Source organism: Festucalex cinctus, chromosome 7 (genome assembly GCF_051991245.1).
Source record: "Festucalex cinctus isolate MCC-2025b chromosome 7, RoL_Fcin_1.0, whole genome shotgun sequence".
NCBI classification, from domain to species: domain Eukaryota; kingdom Metazoa; phylum Chordata; class Actinopteri; order Syngnathiformes; family Syngnathidae; genus Festucalex; species Festucalex cinctus.
Window position 1 is genome coordinate 10,860,545 of NC_135417.1, and position 19,624 is coordinate 10,880,168.

The 19,624-nt window shown below is 42.4% G+C and overlaps 2 protein-coding genes across 2 annotated transcripts; one reads left to right on the forward strand and one right to left on the reverse strand.

The window, feature by feature from the left end:
- Positions 1–44: 44 nt before the first annotated feature.
- prpf31 (PRP31 pre-mRNA processing factor 31 homolog (yeast)) lies at positions 45–5,529 on the forward strand. Its single transcript, XM_077526489.1, has 14 exons — positions 45–211; positions 711–926; positions 990–1,050; positions 1,141–1,224; positions 1,307–1,404; positions 2,174–2,280; positions 2,363–2,532; positions 2,608–2,765; positions 4,425–4,514; positions 4,614–4,741; positions 4,806–4,878; positions 4,977–5,105; positions 5,178–5,276; positions 5,348–5,529. Exons 2-14 carry the CDS (start codon positions 711–713, stop codon positions 5,459–5,461), a joined length of 1,527 nt encoding a protein of 508 aa, XP_077382615.1. The 5' UTR covers positions 45–211; the 3' UTR covers positions 5,462–5,529.
- A 6-nt stretch (positions 5,530–5,535) lies between these two features.
- Positions 5,536–19,569, reverse strand: cnot3a (CCR4-NOT transcription complex, subunit 3a). Its single transcript, XM_077526488.1, has 18 exons — positions 19,416–19,569; positions 18,747–18,802; positions 18,541–18,608; positions 18,375–18,449; positions 16,295–16,384; positions 16,079–16,207; positions 15,889–15,984; positions 15,592–15,811; positions 15,376–15,509; positions 13,911–13,967; positions 11,614–12,544; positions 10,563–10,668; positions 10,336–10,477; positions 9,354–9,453; positions 8,975–9,170; positions 7,735–7,867; positions 7,354–7,479; positions 5,536–7,260 (listed from the first exon to the last, which is right to left on the reverse strand). Exons 2-18 carry the CDS (start codon positions 18,769–18,771, stop codon positions 7,162–7,164), a joined length of 2,727 nt encoding a protein of 908 aa, XP_077382614.1. The 5' UTR covers positions 18,772–18,802; positions 19,416–19,569; the 3' UTR covers positions 5,536–7,161.
- Positions 19,570–19,624: the final 55 nt, after the last annotated feature.

Consider the following 19,624-nt stretch of genomic DNA (forward strand, 5'->3'; position numbering starts at 1 on the left):
AATGTCTGATCGACGACTCTGACTACATTTCCCGTCAAGCCGTGCTGCTTTGGTGACGTATAAATCACGCGACAAGCACTGTACGAGCGGCAGCGGTTTTCGAGAAAGAAAGCAAAATTGATCATTTTCGGGTTATTTAAAAGGGTAGAGCCCTACTAAGGACGCCCGTGTACCTTTTTCTGTTAATTTTCCTGAAGTCTAAACATTCGAGGTAAGTTAATATCCATTTGAGTGGGTTTATTATCGTTTGGCGGCTACGTCTATTCTACGTTTACTACCTTGGAAGCTGTCGAAAACTAAACTAGCTTTACATATACTTTGTTAATTTTAATTATATCATAATTTGTCCTTTGTATTGTTACTCATAGTTTTCAGTAATTCAAGTGTCCGTAGCTGTTGTTGTTGCTGGTGGTTGAACTCATTTGGTTATAAATGTTGGCGCGTCTGACTGACCAGTTCGTCCCCACACAAAATATTGAACAATACTGAGAAATGATATGTAAACATAGCATATGAACAAGATAGTATGTTGAATAGTGATTTTTAGGCCTTAGTGTCGTTAATAGTTTTGCAAGAAATATGGAGGGACTGGAAGAGTCACAGAAAGGCATAGAAAGCCAAATATTACGAACGTATTATATATTTTTTAAATTAATTTATTTGTCACAATAATACTAGTAATTGTCACCATGGCATGCTTCTGTGTGCAGATGTCTTTGGCAGACGAGCTCCTGGCGGACTTGGAGGAGGCGGGCGACGAGGGCGAGGATGGCATGTACCCAGACGGAGAGGAAGGCGACAGCGACGGCGAAGCCTCGCAGGGGAGGAACGACGGCGGGCTGGAGGACATCCCCGAGGAGATGGAAGTGGACTACAGTAAAGCCGACAGTGTCGCGGCCATCGCGAAACTCCGTAACAGCAAACAGGTTCGTCCTGTGACGTGAGTACTGAAATGTTGTGGTCGTTTCTGAACGAAACTGCTTTGTTAGTTTTCAGATATCATGGAGAAGATATCCGGATATGTCGGAAAGCAGCGCAAGAATTCAGAAGGTGAGCTGAAATCCTTCCCAATATTCGTGAGCATCACCGTGATAAACGGAGTTCACTGTACATATATTTATTTATTTATTTTTTTGCCAGTGTCGGGCCCCGTGGAGGCCGACCCGGAATACAGACTCATCGTGGCGGCCAATAACCTGACGGTGGAGATCGACAACGAGCTCAGTGAGTTTGAATGATCCTCTTGCGCCATTTCTCATTTCTGTCCTGTTGTGTTGTTAAACGTACTTCTCGTTTTTCCCTCCAGATATCATTCACAAGTTTACACGCGACAAATACTCCAAGAGGTTCCCGGAGTTGGAATCTCTGGTGCCGGATTCTTTGGATTACATCCGCACGGTCAAGGTGAGAATAGAATAGAATATATATTTTTTTTTTACTAGTGGTGTGAAAATTAGTGCATTAATTTTGAGTTAATTAAAAGTTCCTTTCACACCTTTTTTTTTTATTTATTTATTTTTTTTGATTACTTGCAAAAGTTTGTACTGGGGGAATTCCAGTTGCAATGTAGCAGACACATCCACATTAAAATTTAGCAGTAATAAATTTAATAAAAGTGCATATATGTATTTGTGGAGAGTGGACTGGGGTCAAGTTGTAATTTATCATTTTAAAAATGTGCAAAATTTCGCAAGTTGCTTCATATTAAAGATTAGATAGCTCCTAATATGAAAAGAAAAATGCGCTGAGCTGTCGCCAATGTTTTACAAATGAAATTCTGCCATCTAGTGGCAGAAAAATGACCTAAACACAAATCAATAGCACAGTGTATCTTTGTAATTTTAACTCAATTTTTTGTGTTATGAAATTACTGTATCAATGACTAAAAGATGCAGCCATATTTCTATTAGTTTAACGTTTTTCCCCAGTTTTGTGAGTATGAAAACTTAAAAAATATATATTCTGGAAAAGATAAAATTCAATAACTATTGAAGTCATACGATTAAAAAATTTTAATCGCCTGACACACCTATTTTTTTATATATATATGATATTCAAAGTTATTAAAATGGGCAGATTTGGCTTTGTGTTCGCTGCAAATTTGAGTTTTAAAAAATCATTTCAATCATCGAATTGATTTACTGTCATAATTTAAAATGTTGTTTTTGCTCAGGAGCTCGGCAACAACCTGGAAAAGTGCAAAAACAACGAAACTTTGCAGCAGATCCTCACCAATGCAACCATCATGGTCGTCAGTGTCACAGCATCCACCACGCAGGGGTGAGAGACGCACTTTTACACGCGGCTACGTCCCGACAGTTACACGCACGCGCGACTTGTGTGTGTGTGCGCGCGCGCGCAGGTCTCTGCTGAACGAGCTGGAGCTAAAGCAGCTGGAGGAGTCGTGCGACATGGCCCTGGAGCTCAACCAATCCAAGCACAGGATCTACGAGTACGTGGAGTCCAGGATGTCCTTCATCGCTCCCAATCTCTCCATCATCGTCGGCGCGTCCACGGCCGCCAAGATCATGGGTGAGCGACCGCACGCCACGTCACGTCACGTCGTCTTCTTCTTCCGCCTGCTCACGATCCCCGTGGCGCCCGCAGGTATCGCCGGGGGCCTGACCAACCTGTCCAAGATGCCCGCCTGCAACCTGATGCTGCTGGGAGCGCAGAGGAGGACGCTGTCGGGCTTCAGCAGCACGTCCCTGCTGCCTCACACGGGCTTCATCTACCACTGTGACGTGGTGCAGACGCTGCCGCCCGTAAGTCGGGACGACGCTTCCGCTTCTTGCCTCCTCCTCTTTTTATTCAAAGTTTGACTACTGTGTGTGTGTGACTGTTGACCTATCAATGTCCTGTCTGAATCTAAACAGGAATTAAAAAAAAACATTACTATACAAGGTTGTTTAAAAAAGAAACACCTTACTATACATTGTTTAGATTTAAAAAAAAAACAAAACATCAACTTGCATGGTCGTTTAAAAAAAAAAAAGCCTTACAATACATGGCCGTTAAATGGATTCCAATATACATGGTCTATTTTTTTTATTTTTTATTTTTTTTTTAAATAGCGTTTACTATACATGGTCGCATAAAAAAAATGCCTTACTATACATTGTTTAGATAAAAAAAAAAAAAAAACACCTTGCATTGTCGTTTAAAAAAAAAAAAAAATTTTTTAAAAAGCCTTACAATACATGGTCGTAAATGGATTACAATATATAATATTTTTTTTTATTTTTTATTTTTATAACGTTTACTATACATGGTCGCTTAAAAAAAAAAAAAAAAAAGCCTTACTATACATTGTTTAGATTTAAAAAAAAAAAAAAACATCAACTTGCATAGTCGTTTAAAAAAAAAAAAAAAAGCCTTACAATACATGGCCGTTAAATGGATTCCAATATACATGGTCTATTTTTTATTTTATTTTATTTTTTTAAATAGCGTTTACTATACATGGTCGCATAAAAAAAATGCCTTACTATACATTGTTTAGATAAAAAAAAAAAAAACACCTTGCATTGTCGTTTTTTTTTTTTAAAAAGCCTTACAATACATGGTCGTAAATGGATTACAATATATAATATTTTTTTGTGTGTTTTTTTTTTTATAACGTTTACTATACATGGTCGCTTAAAAAAAAAAAAAAGCCTTACTATACATTGTTTAGATTAAAAAAAAAAAAAAAAAAAAGCCTTACAATACATGGTCGTAAATGGATTACAATATACATGGCCTTTTAAAAAAAAAAAAAAAATTATAATTTTTTTTTATAGCGTTTACTATACATGGTCATTTAAAAAAAAATAAAAATAAACAAAAGCTTTACTATACATATTCGTTAAAAAAATGTCTTACTATCCACAGTCATTGAAAAAAACATCTTGCTATACGTGGCCGTTTAAAAAAAAAAAAAAAAAAAAAAAAAAAAAAAAACGTCTTACTATACATGGTCGTTTAAAAAAGAAACGGTAGGTGGTTAAAAACCCCCCCCCAAAAAAACCTTACTTATACGTGGCTGTAAGGCTTACTTTTTTGATTTATTTATTTTTTTAAGGGCTGTGTATAGTAAGGCGCTTTTTTTTTTTTTTTTTTTTTTTTTTTTTTTAACCACCATGTATAGTCAGGCATTTTATTTTAAAAAGGTGTCTTTTAAAAAAAAAAAAAAAAAAAAAAAAGGCCATATTTAGTAAGGCGTCTTTTTTTTTTTTTTTTTTTTTTTGATAGTGATACAAAGATGGCACAAAATTCAGCAAAGCATTTGTGCAAATAAGCTCTTCACACCCCAATGTAGTGCTTTAATACCAAAATACCACTAGATGGCGCCAAAGCAATACCGTAACCATAGCACATCCCAATGTATGAACTGTATTTCCCCCATGACATCTCACCCCACGCCCCTCCCCCCTCATCTTCAGGACCTGAGGAGGAAGGCGGCCCGTCTGGTGTCCGCCAAATGCACGTTGGCTTCAAGGGTGGACAGTTTTCACGAGAGCTCCGACGGGAAGGTGAGCAGGCGTCGTCGTGACGACGCAATAGATGGGGGGGGGGGGTGTGTCTCAGTGCGGTTTTTAGAAAGTCAAACTCTCTTGCCGGCGTCTGCGCAGGTCGGTTACGACCTGAAAGAAGAAATCGAGAGGAAGTTCGACAAGTGGCAGGAGCCGCCGCCCGTCAAGCAGGTCAAACCGCTGCCTGCTCCTTTGGACGGACAGAGGAAGAAGCGAGGAGGCAGGAGGTACGCAAACATGGAAAAGTCCATTTTTTTTCAAACATTTTCAAGCCTCTGCGTCTTCTCGAAGGTATCGCAAGATGAAGGAGCGTCTCGGCCTGACCGAGATCAGGAAACATGCCAACAGGATGACCTTTGCCGAGGTACACGACGCTCTTAAAAGTACTTGCGGTTATGTTGACCTTTCTGCTTCATTAGTGTGTGTTTTTATTTATTTATTTTTTTTTTTTTGTGGTCTCAGATCGAGGACGACGCCTACCAAGAGGATTTGGGCTTCAGTCTGGGTCAGTTGGGGAAGAGCGGCAGCGGTCGCGTCAGGCAGGCGCAAGTCAACGACGCCACCAAGGCTAGAATCTCCAAATCCCTCCAGGTAAACCCGGACGAGTCTTTATTTTTTCCCGACTTTGTGCGTGATTCTTTCCTAAACGCGTTTCGTCAACAGAGGACCTTGCAGAAGCAGAGCATGACGTACGGCGGCAAGTCCACGGTGAGAGATCGCTCGTCGGGGACCAGCTCCAGCGTGGCCTTCACTCCGCTACAGGTGAACATATTCGCGTGCATGTCGTGCCGCCCCCGTGTCCGTCTTTTCACAATTTGGTATCACCGTTTCAGGGGCTGGAGATCGTCAACCCGCAAGCTGCGGAGAAAAAGGTGGCCGAAGCCAACCAGAAGTATTTCTCCAACATGGCGGAATTCCTCAAAGTCAAGAAGGAATCCAAGAACTGAAATCGTCATTTTTTTTTTTTTTTTTTTTTCAATAAAATGTGTACGTGATTTTTATTTGACTCAAAACAGCCACGTGATTTGTCAAAAGTATTTATTGAAATGTGTACAATCCTGCTGTAGAACCCTGTAACATCTCCCATGCAGAGCTGTGACGAGACAATAGATACTCGCCTTCACGAAAAGAAAAAAAAATATTCTCCATTTTCCTTTTTCACAGTCGGCACCTCCCCCTTAACCAATCAGCTGCTTAGTTTTTATTTTTTACACACAACAAATATTGTCACTGTAAGTACACATCTGAAATGATCAGAATCATGATCAACGTGAATGCTTAAGGGGAAGGAGGTGGTTGGATACCGTACTTAAAAACACAACCTGGTGTGACTGTCCACTTTTTCCATAGGAGGGATCGAACAACGGCAGCAGATTTTTCGGATTTGACTTTTTCAACACAGGATGCATGTAAACAGTTTCAGTGCACATTCACTTGAACGAGTGGAGACGGATTATGGCTCAATTGACAACAAAATGGATTTTTATAGAGCCGGGTGGGCAACCTATGTATGGCCCCTTAGAGAGAAAAAAACAAAACTGCCAATTTTGACATGAACTTTTTGATTTCAACTCGATTCCCCCCCCTTGCTTTATAATTCAACATTTTAAGATGGCGGCAGCGAGGACTTTTTTTTTTTTTTTTTTTTTTGACATTCACTCGCCTAGAATCAACATCCCAAATCCTCGTGTAAAGATGTACTGAAGCTTGTCTCACAAACACAAAAAGCCATCAAAATAATAATGCAATGCATTTGGCAGGTTTAACTTAAAAACAAACTTTATTGGTAAAGAGAGAGGGAGTCAGAGACCAGTTCAATTGCATAGCAATTTAATCCAAGTCCGATAAGGACGCTATCCCTGTCACAGGGAGAGGCCCTGTGGTCGCTCTCGTCAATTTTTTTTTTTTTTGTCTTGTTTCCATGGACCACGACAATATCAATAAAACTATTGATAACCGCTCACTATGTCTAATAGTGACCATAACGGGTATAAACAGGATTTTTAAACGAAGCCAATCCTAAAGCACCGGGACTAAAATGTCAACTGTACCTCCCCGTTCGAGAACAGAAAGACAGTAAAATACAAGATGGGCAGTTTTACTTAACGAAAATTATTTTTGTTTTCGTGTCCAGTCAAAAAAAAAAAAAAATGGCGTCCAGGCTCGTGTTACACAGAATGTTTTTGTTTTTGAAAGAAAGCAAGAACAGAAAAGGATAAGAAACATGCATTAGAGGGAGGGTCGGGCTTTCCGAATGCCACATACTGAGTGTGTGCACACAAACAGGCACAAACGCGCGCCACGCGCGACAACCCTCTCGGCTCAGGCAGCGCGAGGACGTTTGATCGAAAGGGGGATGAGGAAGAGGAGCCCACGGGGCGTGTTGTTTTTTCTGCTTTTAAATGAATTTCCGTCTGGTCAAGGGCCGGGCGCTACTTCAGCGAGGAGGGCTTCGCGTGAGACGCGGCCTATAACAGACGCCGCTCTTCGCTTTGTTTGTTTTTTGTTATTTTTTTCTTCTTTTTTTGGGGGGTAGGGGAGAGCGTTTTTTTCTTTTTTCTACTACACATCACAATCTCTATCCACAGTTTGGAGTTCAGTCTCGGAATGTCGACAGCAGTACATTTGTGTCCTCCGGGAGGGGCGGTCACTGCAGGTCTCGGTCTTCCAGGTACCTGTACTCAAACGTGAAGCCCTCCTTCTTCCGCTGGCCCCATTTCTCATAGTCAAAGTAAATGTAAGTGCCCTGCGGGACACCAAAACAAAAAAATCAGTGCACTGACAAACATGTGCAATGTATCATTTCTCAAAAAAAAGTGCAGAAGTGAGAGCGTCCAACCTGTTCAAACTCATCAGTGATCGTCTTGGGCTCCTCGTGCCTCTGGAACCACATCATGTACTTGGTGTGAAACCTCCAGGACTGCTTCTTCAGCGCCTTGGCCGACAGATACTGAGCCTTGGTGCCCTGGGTGAGGCCATAAAGCGCGCGTGATAAAGGTGATCAGGCCTGATTATAAAATCTTGGAGGTTTTTCCACAAATATTTCGTTTGATCACAGCCATGTTATTGGTGTATAATAGCAGTGCACTTAGAAATATGGAAGCCACTAAAAAGTATGTATTCAACAACAACAACAACAAAAGCTGCAATTTATCACTAAAATTGCCGACCAAGTCCACGCTGAGGTGCTGAGAACCGAGCAGACGGAACCCGCGCTCACCTCCAGGTAGTAGAAGATGAAAAACAGTGTTTCTGTGGACAGTCGCTGGTAGAACTCGATGGAGTCTGAATGGTGCGGAGGCATCTGATAATGGAAGGGCAAGGTGGGGCACGGGTTCCTCATCAGGTATTGCCTACAAAGAGACAGAAAATAATCAAACACGGGGAACCTGTTTAGCGCAGGGGATGCGTTCCAGAACCACTCGGGACACGTGAAATGCAAATCAACTCTCCATGGCTGTAGTTTTTACCCCTCTTACATCCAAACACAAACTTTTACAGTATTTTTGAGTGTCTGTTCTCAATCTCGGTCCTCAGAGGACAATTCTTGGAGGAAACAAAATGAAGACTCTCGCTTAATACAGTTCTTTAACTCTTTGACCGCCAAAAACATTTAATAACGCTTAGTAAATTCACAATAGATGCCATCATAAACGTTAAATGACGCAGACTATGTTGTTTTTTTTTTGTAGTTTTTTTTTTGTAGTTTTTTTTTTTTTTTTCCCCCTTAATGGGAAGTGCAGTGCTGCAGGTCAATGGAGTTGTGGAATCAAAAACACCCACTAACTATTGCCAGCAGATGGCAGCATTGTATCTCTTTTCAATGGGCTGCCGGTGTATGGAATTACAATGAAACATGATGGAATCTGATTAAATTGATGAAATAGAACATTTTCAAGCATTATGTAAATGATCAAAGCCTTTGTCACATTGAACCTAATTCACAGAACGTCACTAAACAAAACATTATTAGTGTCAAAGTCACTGTTGTGGAGAAAGTATCTTTTCACAAAAAGCTCCTTATCTTTTCAATTTTCCCTCAATGTCACTCAAATGACCTATTTTCAAATGATTACTAAAAAACAGAATAAGGTAGAAACACACTTTTTTTCTAATGAAAAAATGGAATGTGATCTTTCATTTGGCACCCACATTGTATATGTAGTAAAAGCACACAATATTCTGTTTGCATGAAAGATGAGTTAAAATGCTCAAAATTGGCTGGCACTGTTTTTTTTGATAACGTGTGGCAGTAAAAGAGTTAAATAACAGGCAAAAATAATTAAACAAAACAAGTGAACCAAAGCAGTCCATGAGCTTAATGCTAACACACAATGGGAAACGTCACAGATGTGCCAACTGAAATTAGCACGGACGCAACCCACAAAACCCAACAAACGACGGATCGCGATACAGCGGCTGCTCACTCACGTCACAAAATGTCAATCGCGCCCTCTCACCTGATCCTCTCCGAGTCCGAGGGGTGCGGCATGTGCGTCCACGCCGACTCCTGCATGGCCTGCTGGTACAGTTGGTCTTTGGGGAGGGGGGTGGGCCCCAACGGGCAGACGCCGAGCGACGGCGGGATGCTGACCTCCGACACGGACGGCTGCGGCGCCGCCGGCGTGCCGGACGTCGTGGACGACGAGAAGATGTCTGCGGGGGCCGAGAGCAAAATGACGACTACAATTGCGCTTTCATTGTACTGCCAAATTTTTTTTTTTTTTTAAATGTAGCTTATGTAATATAACTACGGGGCTGCTATGGCACACAAGACATTTCCATGAAGCTTAGTGGGATGTGAACTGGAGAGAAAAACAAACACGTGAGCGTTCTGACCTCGCTCTGTTATATGCAGGTTTGGGATCTCTCCGTCAAGGCTTGATCCGAGGGCCGCCCGCTCCGCCATGGCCTTCAGGGAGATAAGCGGCTCGGGGGCCTGATGAGGGGACGAGGACAGGGCAAGAAATAAGTCAATGAGAGTTGTTTTGATTTTTTTTTTATTTGTTTACAAAGCCAATACAGTACACTTGTTAGAAACGATAATAGTATTTAATCTATGTTTTGAGTGAATCTTTATTTCATATCATTTTGCATATGTTATATTCTCATAATAGAGGCAAATCTGGGCAACCATATTATGCACAAATTAAAGACTTAAAAAAAAAAAAAGGCTTTTAAGAGTGATTTTTTTTGTGAGAGAAAAAAAAAAAACCTCACTCGTTTAGAACAAAAATGACTATTTGCGACATTATAAAGTGGCAAAATATGTGGGAAAAAAACCTTACAAACCTCAGAGAAAAAAACAAATATTTTCAACATTATGTGCTAAATTTGTGAGAACCCCCCCCCCCCCCCCCCCCCCACAAATTTACAAGAAAAAACAACTACAAAAAACTCAAATATTTGCGACAATATAAAGTGCCAAATTGACGAGAAAAAAAACCTCACAAACTTCAGAGGAAAAAACTTTAATATTTGGGAGAATATATAAAGTGCCAAACTGGTGAGAAAACAACCACGCAAACTCCCGAGAAAAAAGATTTTTTTTTACATTATGTGGCAAATTTTTTTCCCCATAAATTTGAGTTTTTTTCCCCCCAAATTTGCTACTTTATAATGTCACCAATATTTGAGTTTTGTTTTTTCTGAGTATATTACGCCCCCTCCTAAAACTAAAACTAAATAAATGTACACCTGGCCCGAATACGCCGTCGTCATTTTCCTCCCCTGACGTGCGTGTTGATCTTAAAGCGGCACGGCAGCCTTGTAATCCGCCCGCTTCACACGTAAGATTTTGTCTCATCAATTAGCGGCTCACCTTGAGGCTCTCGGAGGCCTGCGTGTAGGAGAGGGGCCCGTTGAGGAGGCTCCCCCCGCCGGGCGTGCTGTCCGAGAAGGAGGGCGAGGGCGAGCTGGGGGGCAAGGTGATGGAGCTGATTAAACTGGGCCCGTTGTCCAGCCTGCGTGGAGAAAGACGGGCTGAGATGAGCGTTCGCCTGCAGTCGCTTGCAGAGCAAACGCATGCAAACGTCAACGCGGACGTACGGCTGACTGGTTGAGGAACTGAGGGATGACGGCTGGCTGCTTTGCGACTGGCTTGGTGTGCTGAGGGCCGATTCGGTGGAACTCTCGGCCACGACGGCGCTGTAACCTGAAGGACATCGCGGCACGTCATTCGGAGAGGAAAATGGCGCCGACTTCCATTTTGAGTATTGACCATTTATTTTCACTTTGTAAGAGAATCTGTCATGGCGACTCTCCGCACACCTTCTTTCTTTCTTTCTTTGAAATTGAAACTAAGATAAGTGAAAAGTTAACATTGGAGATTAATTTGAAATTTTGGAAATATGCATTTACCGTAGAAAACAAAAAGGGCCTATTGTTTTATTTTATTTAACTTTTAAAGAAATGCAAATGATCCTGAAAGGCCCCTGAACTTTCAAAGATGTCTATTGACTAAGATTTAAAATAATAATAATAATAATAATATAGTATTTTTCAATTCTTAAATAGTTGTTCAATAAACAAACCTGTGAAAAAGATGAAGAAAGTTTAAGATTTGGAGTTTGTTTTTGTTTTAAAATTTTGACACCAGTTTCGGTTCTGTTCTTGCCATACGGACAGAATTCAGTTGCAAAAAATAAATAAAAAATTATAGCCTAATACTGCTGAATAATTAACCTGTGTATCCACCATTAATTTTGGCGGTGTGCTGTCAGATGTTTGTAATATGTGTAGTGCTGTCACTTTCGAATATTTCGTATAGTCATTTAAAAAAAAAAAAAAAGGTGTTACTATGTTACCGGTTCGGTCATTGATTTCTAAAGTAAAAACAGATGAACAAATGTCTTATTTTGATGAAACACAGAAGATAATCAGTTTTCTTTCATGAATGACTACAGAAATAAGTCAACAATTACTGTTGATATGCTGTTTGGAATTTTTTTAAATAAAAAAATGGCTCCAACCAGTTATTCAATTATTAAAACAGTTGTCGATTAATGTTATAATTGATTACTTATGAATTTTGACAGCTCTAAATCTGCGCCTCGACTCAACACAGACCGCGAATGTCGCCGTGCACGGGCCCACATACTTGTGCTTCCATTCTGCTTGAGTCCGCTGGGAGGCCGCGCGGGCGCAGCGGCGCTCACGCCGCCGACAATCCCGACGCCGCCGTTGCCGCCCATCATGCCGACCACGCCGGAGGAAGCGCTGACGGAACTGGGGGGCGCCTGAGAGGCGGCCGACGACGCGTTCTGGCCGGACACCAGGCCCAGGATGCCGGCGCCGAGCGAGCCGTGGCCGGAGCCCAGCAGGCCGAGCGCCGTGGCCGCCCCGTTGGTGGTGACGCCGCCGGAGCCGGAGGCGGTGACGACGGAAGCGCTGCTCTCCGCCGAAATGCTGGCCGGCGTGCTGCTGCTGCTCAGGCCCAGCCCCCCCGCCGCCGCCGCCTGCGCGTACGGGGCGGGCGTGGACCCCGAAATGAGCCCCGCCATGGTGCTCAGAGGCGCCGAGTGGATCCCCAGGCCTAACGCCGACATCTGGTTGGCGCCGCCGCCGCCGCTCCCCGTCATGCCGCCTTTGCCTAAACCCAAGCCGAGGCCGAGCCCCAGGCTGGACACGGGGGCCGACGCGGACGAGGCCTGCGACAGGGACGTGGCGGCCGACGAAACGGCCGTGCTGGGCGCGGGCATGGACGAGGTGCTGGACGCCGGGAGCAGCGGGTTGTTGCTGGGCGGGCTGGGGGTGCTGTTTGAGGGGGCCGAGGGTTTGGACAGAGGCGGCTGCTGTTGCTGCTGCGATTGGTTCTGCGACTGAGCCTGCTGCTGCTGCTGCTGCTGCTGCTGATGCTGCTGCACGGCGCTGCTGAAGCTTCCGATGAGGCCGCTGCTGGTGGGAACCACGGGCACGCCGCCTCCCACCACGCTCGCCATGGACACCAGGGAGGAGGACGAGGAGGAGCCGGACGTGGTGGAGGAGGAGAAGGAGGAGAGCAGGGAGGGCGTGCCGTTCTTAACAGGTGACTGTAAGCCAAAAAAAAAAAAAAGAAGCAGAGAGAACATGTCAGACAGGCGTGTCCTTCATTAACAAATGATCGCTCATCTCTACACGTACACGGATATTTTCCAAAAAGGTGTGTTGGAGATTCTTGGCCACACGCAATCATAACCCTGAATGACTCGATGCCTTCAAGATTTTTTTTATGGCTGCTCAATGATGAAGAAAATATTTAATCACAATTAATTTGCTAACAATTGCAATCATGATTAGGATGGTCATTTGTTTTTTTTGGTGCAAAACAAGAAAATGTTTATTTGAAACACTATAGGTAATTATGCAAGTTTCTTTTGGACCAAACAAGAGTTATTAAATTTGCTATTTTAAAATTTAAAAAATGTTCAAACATATACATTTAATTAAACAATTCAAAATTAAATAAAATTAATATATATATATTTTTTTTTACAATTATCCTAATTTATAATCGTGGAAATTGGAAATGAATTTCAAATAATTGCACAGCCTTACATCAATCAAAGCAAATGTTTGATTAGTGCTTATAATAAATATAAAACAAATAAATATTACAATGTTTTCAGATGAATGTATTAAAATGACAAAATATAAAATAATTATTTTAATAATCACTTAATCTGTCAACTATTCATTTGATTAAATAATTAAACAAAAAGATCCATATGTCCATCCCTTTATTCTCCAAAAACATTATTTCAAATCGAGAGTGCAGAAAATGCACAAACATCACATGATTCAGCGACTGGTTCGGCCTGTAACGTTTAATTTTAAGCAAAATGGGCGAGGACGCCACACAGGCACACAGGCTGGCCTCGAGTTACCTGCAGGCTGCAAAATACGAGCTGCGTATAATTTGCAATCATCAACAATAAACTTTTCCATGAAAATCCGCCAATTTTCAAGAGACCATTTTAAACATCGTGAACAGGAATAACGAATTTGAAATATGAGGCAGCTCAACTGTGCTATTTTGTTATTTCAGGATTCTGATCGGCAAAAACATGCTACATGTTATCATGTGCTATTTGTGTGGTCAAGGCTGGAAAAAGAAACCTTTAAAAAACAAAAACAAAAAAAAACATCCAGGTACGTGCGGACATGGCTCAAGTGCACACGGAGGAAAAGTGTAGTGTGAACTAAAGAGGCCCAAGAAGAAGCAGAAGACGACCAACAACAACCAAACCAGAAGTCCCCAGCCGTGGTCCCACAGAGACAAAAGTGCTGTTTTTTTTTTTTTTTTTTTAAACGCACAGGAAGCCTTCAGCCACCGCGAGTGACTCTTGAGGACCAAGGGTGAAGAGCGTGGCACTACACTGTTGGTCGAGCCACACAGCACAGATGGGAGCCTCTCACCTGACTAACTTCACTGTCTGTTGACCGGCCCCTTTTCTTATCGTCCTCTGAGTTCTCCTATAGGAGGAGATACCTTCATGTGACAATCCACTTTTTGGAAAACGGTTGAGTTCAGCACACGAGCCAGTGGATTAGAACACAACGGGGGGTCTTGCGGGAGGGTTAGCGGGGATGAAGGGGGGGGGGGGGGGGGGGGGGGGGGGACATAACTCAAGAGTGGGGATGGACATCACGCAAAAACAAAAGGATTTCCTCTTATAGTGGCTGGGGGCGGGGATTCAACTAGGCAAAGCACAAGGCATTAAAATTGAAGACCTTAAAATGCATAACATTCTTGTAAAAAGAAAGTATTTACATTTTATAAAGAAAACGGCAATTCTACAGAGCTCTTAAAGTGACATGTAGTGTAGACTACAAGACGTCAGACGTTTTAAATGTCTCTCAGACAACATAATGGTGACGACTTGCAAATAAAGCAACAATGTCCTTATAAAAAAAAAAAGAAAAAATAGTCCCAGGTGATTTTCACTCAACCGAAATAGTCCATTGCATGCTAACGGGTCTCCCATGTTAGCATGCAATGGACTACTATGTCATCCGAATGAGAAAGTTTCTCATCCTAATAAAAACATATTTCAGCGCCCCCCCCCCCCCCCCCCCTCATATCACTTTAGCTCCATACAATTCTGCTCATTATTTGGAATTATTAAGACCTTTGAATTACATACTTAAGAATTAAATGTCATGTTGAAGGTCATGTTTAAGGCCTCAGTTTTGGAAAATCAAATTTTAGGATGCACAGAAATTCTCTTCTTATTATTTAAGAATTTCTTCCACATGGAATTAACACACTAAAATCTTGCAAGCTCTGTAACTGTCCCCCAGCAAGACATTCTTCTTGTCAAATTATTTTTTTTTTTGAATACTCCACACTACATACAAATTCTGCAGCTTTCTCTGACTTGAGGCAATAATGTTTACAGTGACACATGATGAAAACAGACATGGTAAAGATGAATACAGCTACCGAAGTCATGCATGCATTATTTTTGTTTCCCGAGGGCACAAAAAAAAATCAATTAGAGGCGCCGCAACTAATTATTCAGGTTTTTATGTTTATGTTTATGTTGTCGACGTGTTGAATAAGCTATCCGAGCAGAGGCCACTACTTGAGGAAATACGCTATTACACACCACTCACAAAGAGTTTGGGATATTCGGCTTCCGACTCAAATTTCAGGACCAAAAAGATGAACTTCCCCTCGACCTTCTCTGCACGTTTGAATGCAAAATGTTAAGAGGTCAAATTAAGCTCACTATTAAAGTAAGAGTGCATTTGAGCTTCAGCATGAAATTTCACCCGAAAGCACAATATCTCTCATTTTTTCCTGAGTAGTGTACGAGCTGAACCAAAGCTGGAATTCAAATGTCGACTCCGGGAGGTGTGAGTGAAGAGAGAAACTCACCGCGGCGCAAGTGGCGGGCGACGGTGGGATGGGTGACGACGAGGTTGTGGAGGTGGGAGTGCTGCTCGAGTGGAGGTACATCTCATCTTCCATGTTGCCCTGACCCGACGGCGACGTGGCCACTAATGCTGCAGCTTCGAGAAAACATACAACACTGTCAGGGATGGAAAAAAAAAAAATACAGAAACAAAAAAACAAAAATGAAGTTCTACTCACGGATGTCTTCCAGGTCTAAATCATCGTAGAGGAATTCGTTCTCTTCAAAGTCGGGGTCTTGCGACGAATCAATGTAATACTCCACGTCATCTTTGATCTTCTGAATGGCGTCCACCGGCACCGAGTCGTTGTCCAGCATCCGCAAGATGGTCTCCAGCATGCGAATGTGGAAGCGGTGCCGCTCGATCAAGCGCTTGAGCTCGTCGATGCGATCTTGCTTCTGCGAGTTTTGAATCGGAAAACAACAACTGGAGCGGCTTCAACTCGTTTGGAGGCAACAAATCAAACTGGATTTACCTCTTTGTCGCCTTTCTTCTTTCGCGTTTGAACCGAAAGAGACTCCACCTCGCTCTCAAACTGATCGACCTGCATATTTAGAGTGTCTATCGTATTCTGGGAGGGGAAGAGAGCAGGAAAACAAAACAAAACATTACAGCATAGTTGGATGAAAGTTGCGCGGACGGCGTAAGGAAGTTTGCCGCATTACTGTTAGCCACTGTCCCGTCTCCTCCTTTTCCCTCTGAGCCGGATCCACTTTCTGAGCCAGTCCCAAGCCTTCTTTGGAGTAGGCTTTTGTTTTCGTTTCCCGCTCCACCACTTTGAACCGCTCCATTTGCTAACATCAACAACAACAACAACAACAACAATTCATTATTCCAACATTATTAGCATGCAGAACGCGCGTGCGGAAACGGCGACGTACCGTCTCGATGAGCTTGCGGTTCTCGACTAGCTGCCGTTTGTCTTTGATCTCGTTGGAGGCCACCCATGTTTTTATCTGGTCTCTCAATCGCTGCAAGGAGAACGAGTGAAGGTTTTGTTTTTGGCTGGATTTAAATGCATATGGTTCATGTGACACAACTCGCATGTTTTTTGTTTTCAAGTGGCACAACTAGGATATGCTGTTTGGAAGTGACAATAATTTCAAAGTTTGAATCAGCCGGATGTCCTCCTTTTTTGAATTAGACCTCTAGCCCAAAGAAAATCTGATACGTGTCGGATATGTGCCAATTCGAGTGCAGTGTAAATAACCGTTGTCAGTGCCAAGGGCAACTTGACGTTGACGCCAGCATCTGCTCAAACGACACAAATAAACACCCCCAAATAAAACACGACTGTAAATCTAAATTATACATGGGAGGCAAGTTAATTGTTAAATAAATAATAAAGAAGTGGCACAGTCGTACTCCACTGAGTGACTGAGGAAATCTTTCCTCCCCGAGGCCATGCATTTAATTCCACCATGGGAGGGAAATGTTATTATCACATTACCTCAACTGTACTGTCACCATTTTGCACACGGATCGCCAAGCACCTTATTTCGGACCTTCAGACACTGGAATTACAACCTACATTTTATTTCTGTATCCCCAAAAACAGGAAAAAAAGGCTTCTATCTCAAATATATGACACTTTTTTTTTTCAACAGCACTTAGAAAAAGTCTTCATTACGTCTCATCTGGATTACTGTAATTCACTTTATTTTGGAATCAGCCAGTCCTTCCTCAAAAATCTCCAGTTGGTCCAAAATGCTGCTGTTCGTCTCCTAACTGGAGCTCGTAGGAGGGAGCACATAAACACCAATTCTGGCCTTTCTTCAATGGCTCCCTGTACATTTTAGAGTTCATATTTAGATTCCTTCATTTGTTTCCAAATCTTGAAATGGTCTCACCCCATCGCCAAACTCTCCATCCCTGCACACCTGCCCAGGTGCCTCAGGTAAGCCGACCAGACGCTACTGGAGGTACCAAGGATTAAGCAGAGGCTGAGACGGGGTCGAGCCTTTTCCGTTGCTGGTCTCTCTCTCTGAAAAACTTGAGGCAAGTCCCCTCTCTGTCCATTTTTTTTTTTTAACTCGTCTTAGAACACAACATTATTGCTATGGCTTTTGGCTCAATATGAGACTTGGTATTGTTTTGGGGTTTTGTGTTTTTTACAGTTTTATCTTTTTTTTTTTTACAAATTTTGGGCCAGTGTCTGAAAGTGGGTAGTGGGCCCAACACAGTGGCACAGTGGCCACGTGCAACTGTTAATGTTAAAAAGTTATGCTTGTCATTATTATTTTATTATTGGTTGTGTTTATGTTTTCATAACCCCCATTTAATTGTATCTGCACCATACAATGACAATAAAGGCTTTCCAATTTATTTAGGCTCCATCTTTATGTACCGGTACTTTGTCTTAAAATACAGCGGTGGCTGTTTTCAAAGTGTTCTACAAATAAAACAAGAGTTTTGAGTTGAGCATCTCAAAGACTACAGTGCGAGTGTGCGTACACACAAAGATGTATGCACTGTGAAAATGGGAATGCTTCATAACTTTGATTGCTTTCCTTTGGCAACTAACAATTACAAAGGTAATACATCATTCACTGTAACCGTATGTAATTCCAGCAAATAGAGTATACTTTGAAGAATTTGATATTGTCATTGTAATCACTGCGCATTTGCATGGCAACCAGAACTTAACGCACCACCTTACCCCAAAAGCGGATGTGCAGCGAGCTGAATCCATTGTGGAAGTGATCCCAGTTTTTAAAATCTTATCTGTATTATTGTTTTACTTCTATGTCATTGCTGCCCAATGTTGACTCTTCTGGAGCCATTTGCGTGCAAATCCGGCACTGTTTCGTGTTCTGTCAGTTTATTGTGCCACTTGAAATTACCATGAAAATAGCAAAACATATCTACATATTTCATACTTTGCACTGCAATGTAAATTTGGCCTCAATTTCACGCAGGCGCGTGACTGAGAAAACGAAAAATCAAGGTAACATGCCATACCTGTAATTTTTTAATCTCTTTCTTGAGGTCAGCTTCATATTTTTCCTTCTGGTTTGCATTAGCTGCATTGTGAAGCTAAAATACAAGACAGGTTATATTCCTGGTTAACCAGTATTTTCTTTTCCAAGAGAGTCAGAATAAAGCACAAAAGACAAAACGTTCTCACCTTTTGCCAAATGTCTTCAAACTGCTCTACGCCTTCCGCTACTTTTTTCAAGCATCTGTCAATCTCACCTGTGTGGGGAGGAATAGCATTAAACACACGTGTACCAAACCTTGATGCCTCATTCATTACGATAATGTCACACAACACAATGAGCGGGTAATGTGCCAACATCACAACTGCTGACACTCCCCCTTAAAAGTCTTTACCTTGAAGTTTTCTCTTGTCAGCCATGGCTCTGACTACGACGATGTCCACATTCCGTCTGTCACAAAGTTAAACTATGTGAGCAAAGTGTGGGGAGAACCGAAGACAAAACACCCACAGCATCAAACACAACACAATTCCTCACACCAGCTTGCACGGTTCCCCCCCCGCCGCCACACTCGAAATGACGTTAACTGGCGCTCCGTGCTCGTTAGCTGCGCACATTCAAATACACGCTCAAACGCAACAAACTACACGGTCGTTTCGTTTCGTTTCCACACAAATAAACAGAAATGCTCCTAGTACAACTATGACAGATATGGCTGGCAGCTAGTCAGCTAACGCTAGTGCTTAGCCAGCTGCTAAGCTCGTCCACCTCGCTCGAGGAACCTACGAGCTCGCTTCGAAACAAGTTAGCGCGATGCATATCGGCGGAACGACACCGCATCCGTGCAACGTTGAATGCATAGCATTGGTATAGTGTTGCTGCGTGGATAAAATGCACGATATTTCAGAAAGCGTTCACATCGTAAACCTGCGAGCTAATTTGTCTTTCTGGCTAGCTAAAGGCATAAAATGCTAGCTAGCGGCTCGGCTAGCCATATTTAGGAAAAAGGGAAATTGGGTCGAGCCGACCATCGAGTCACACTTTTTTTTTGTACGACATTTACCTATGATATGGGCTTTCGTTTGTCTTTTTTTCAATAACAGCCAAAACTTATTCCAGAGAGTCTTCTTTACTTCCGAATTGTGTTTTCTTTTTCGACAAGCTCGCTCACTGGAATATAGCTGAAGTGAAGATGGACGGTTGCTAAAAGATCCCACCTCCGCATTAGCAGCCCGCCCTAAAGTCTATCTACGGCCTGTGATTGGACGAAGG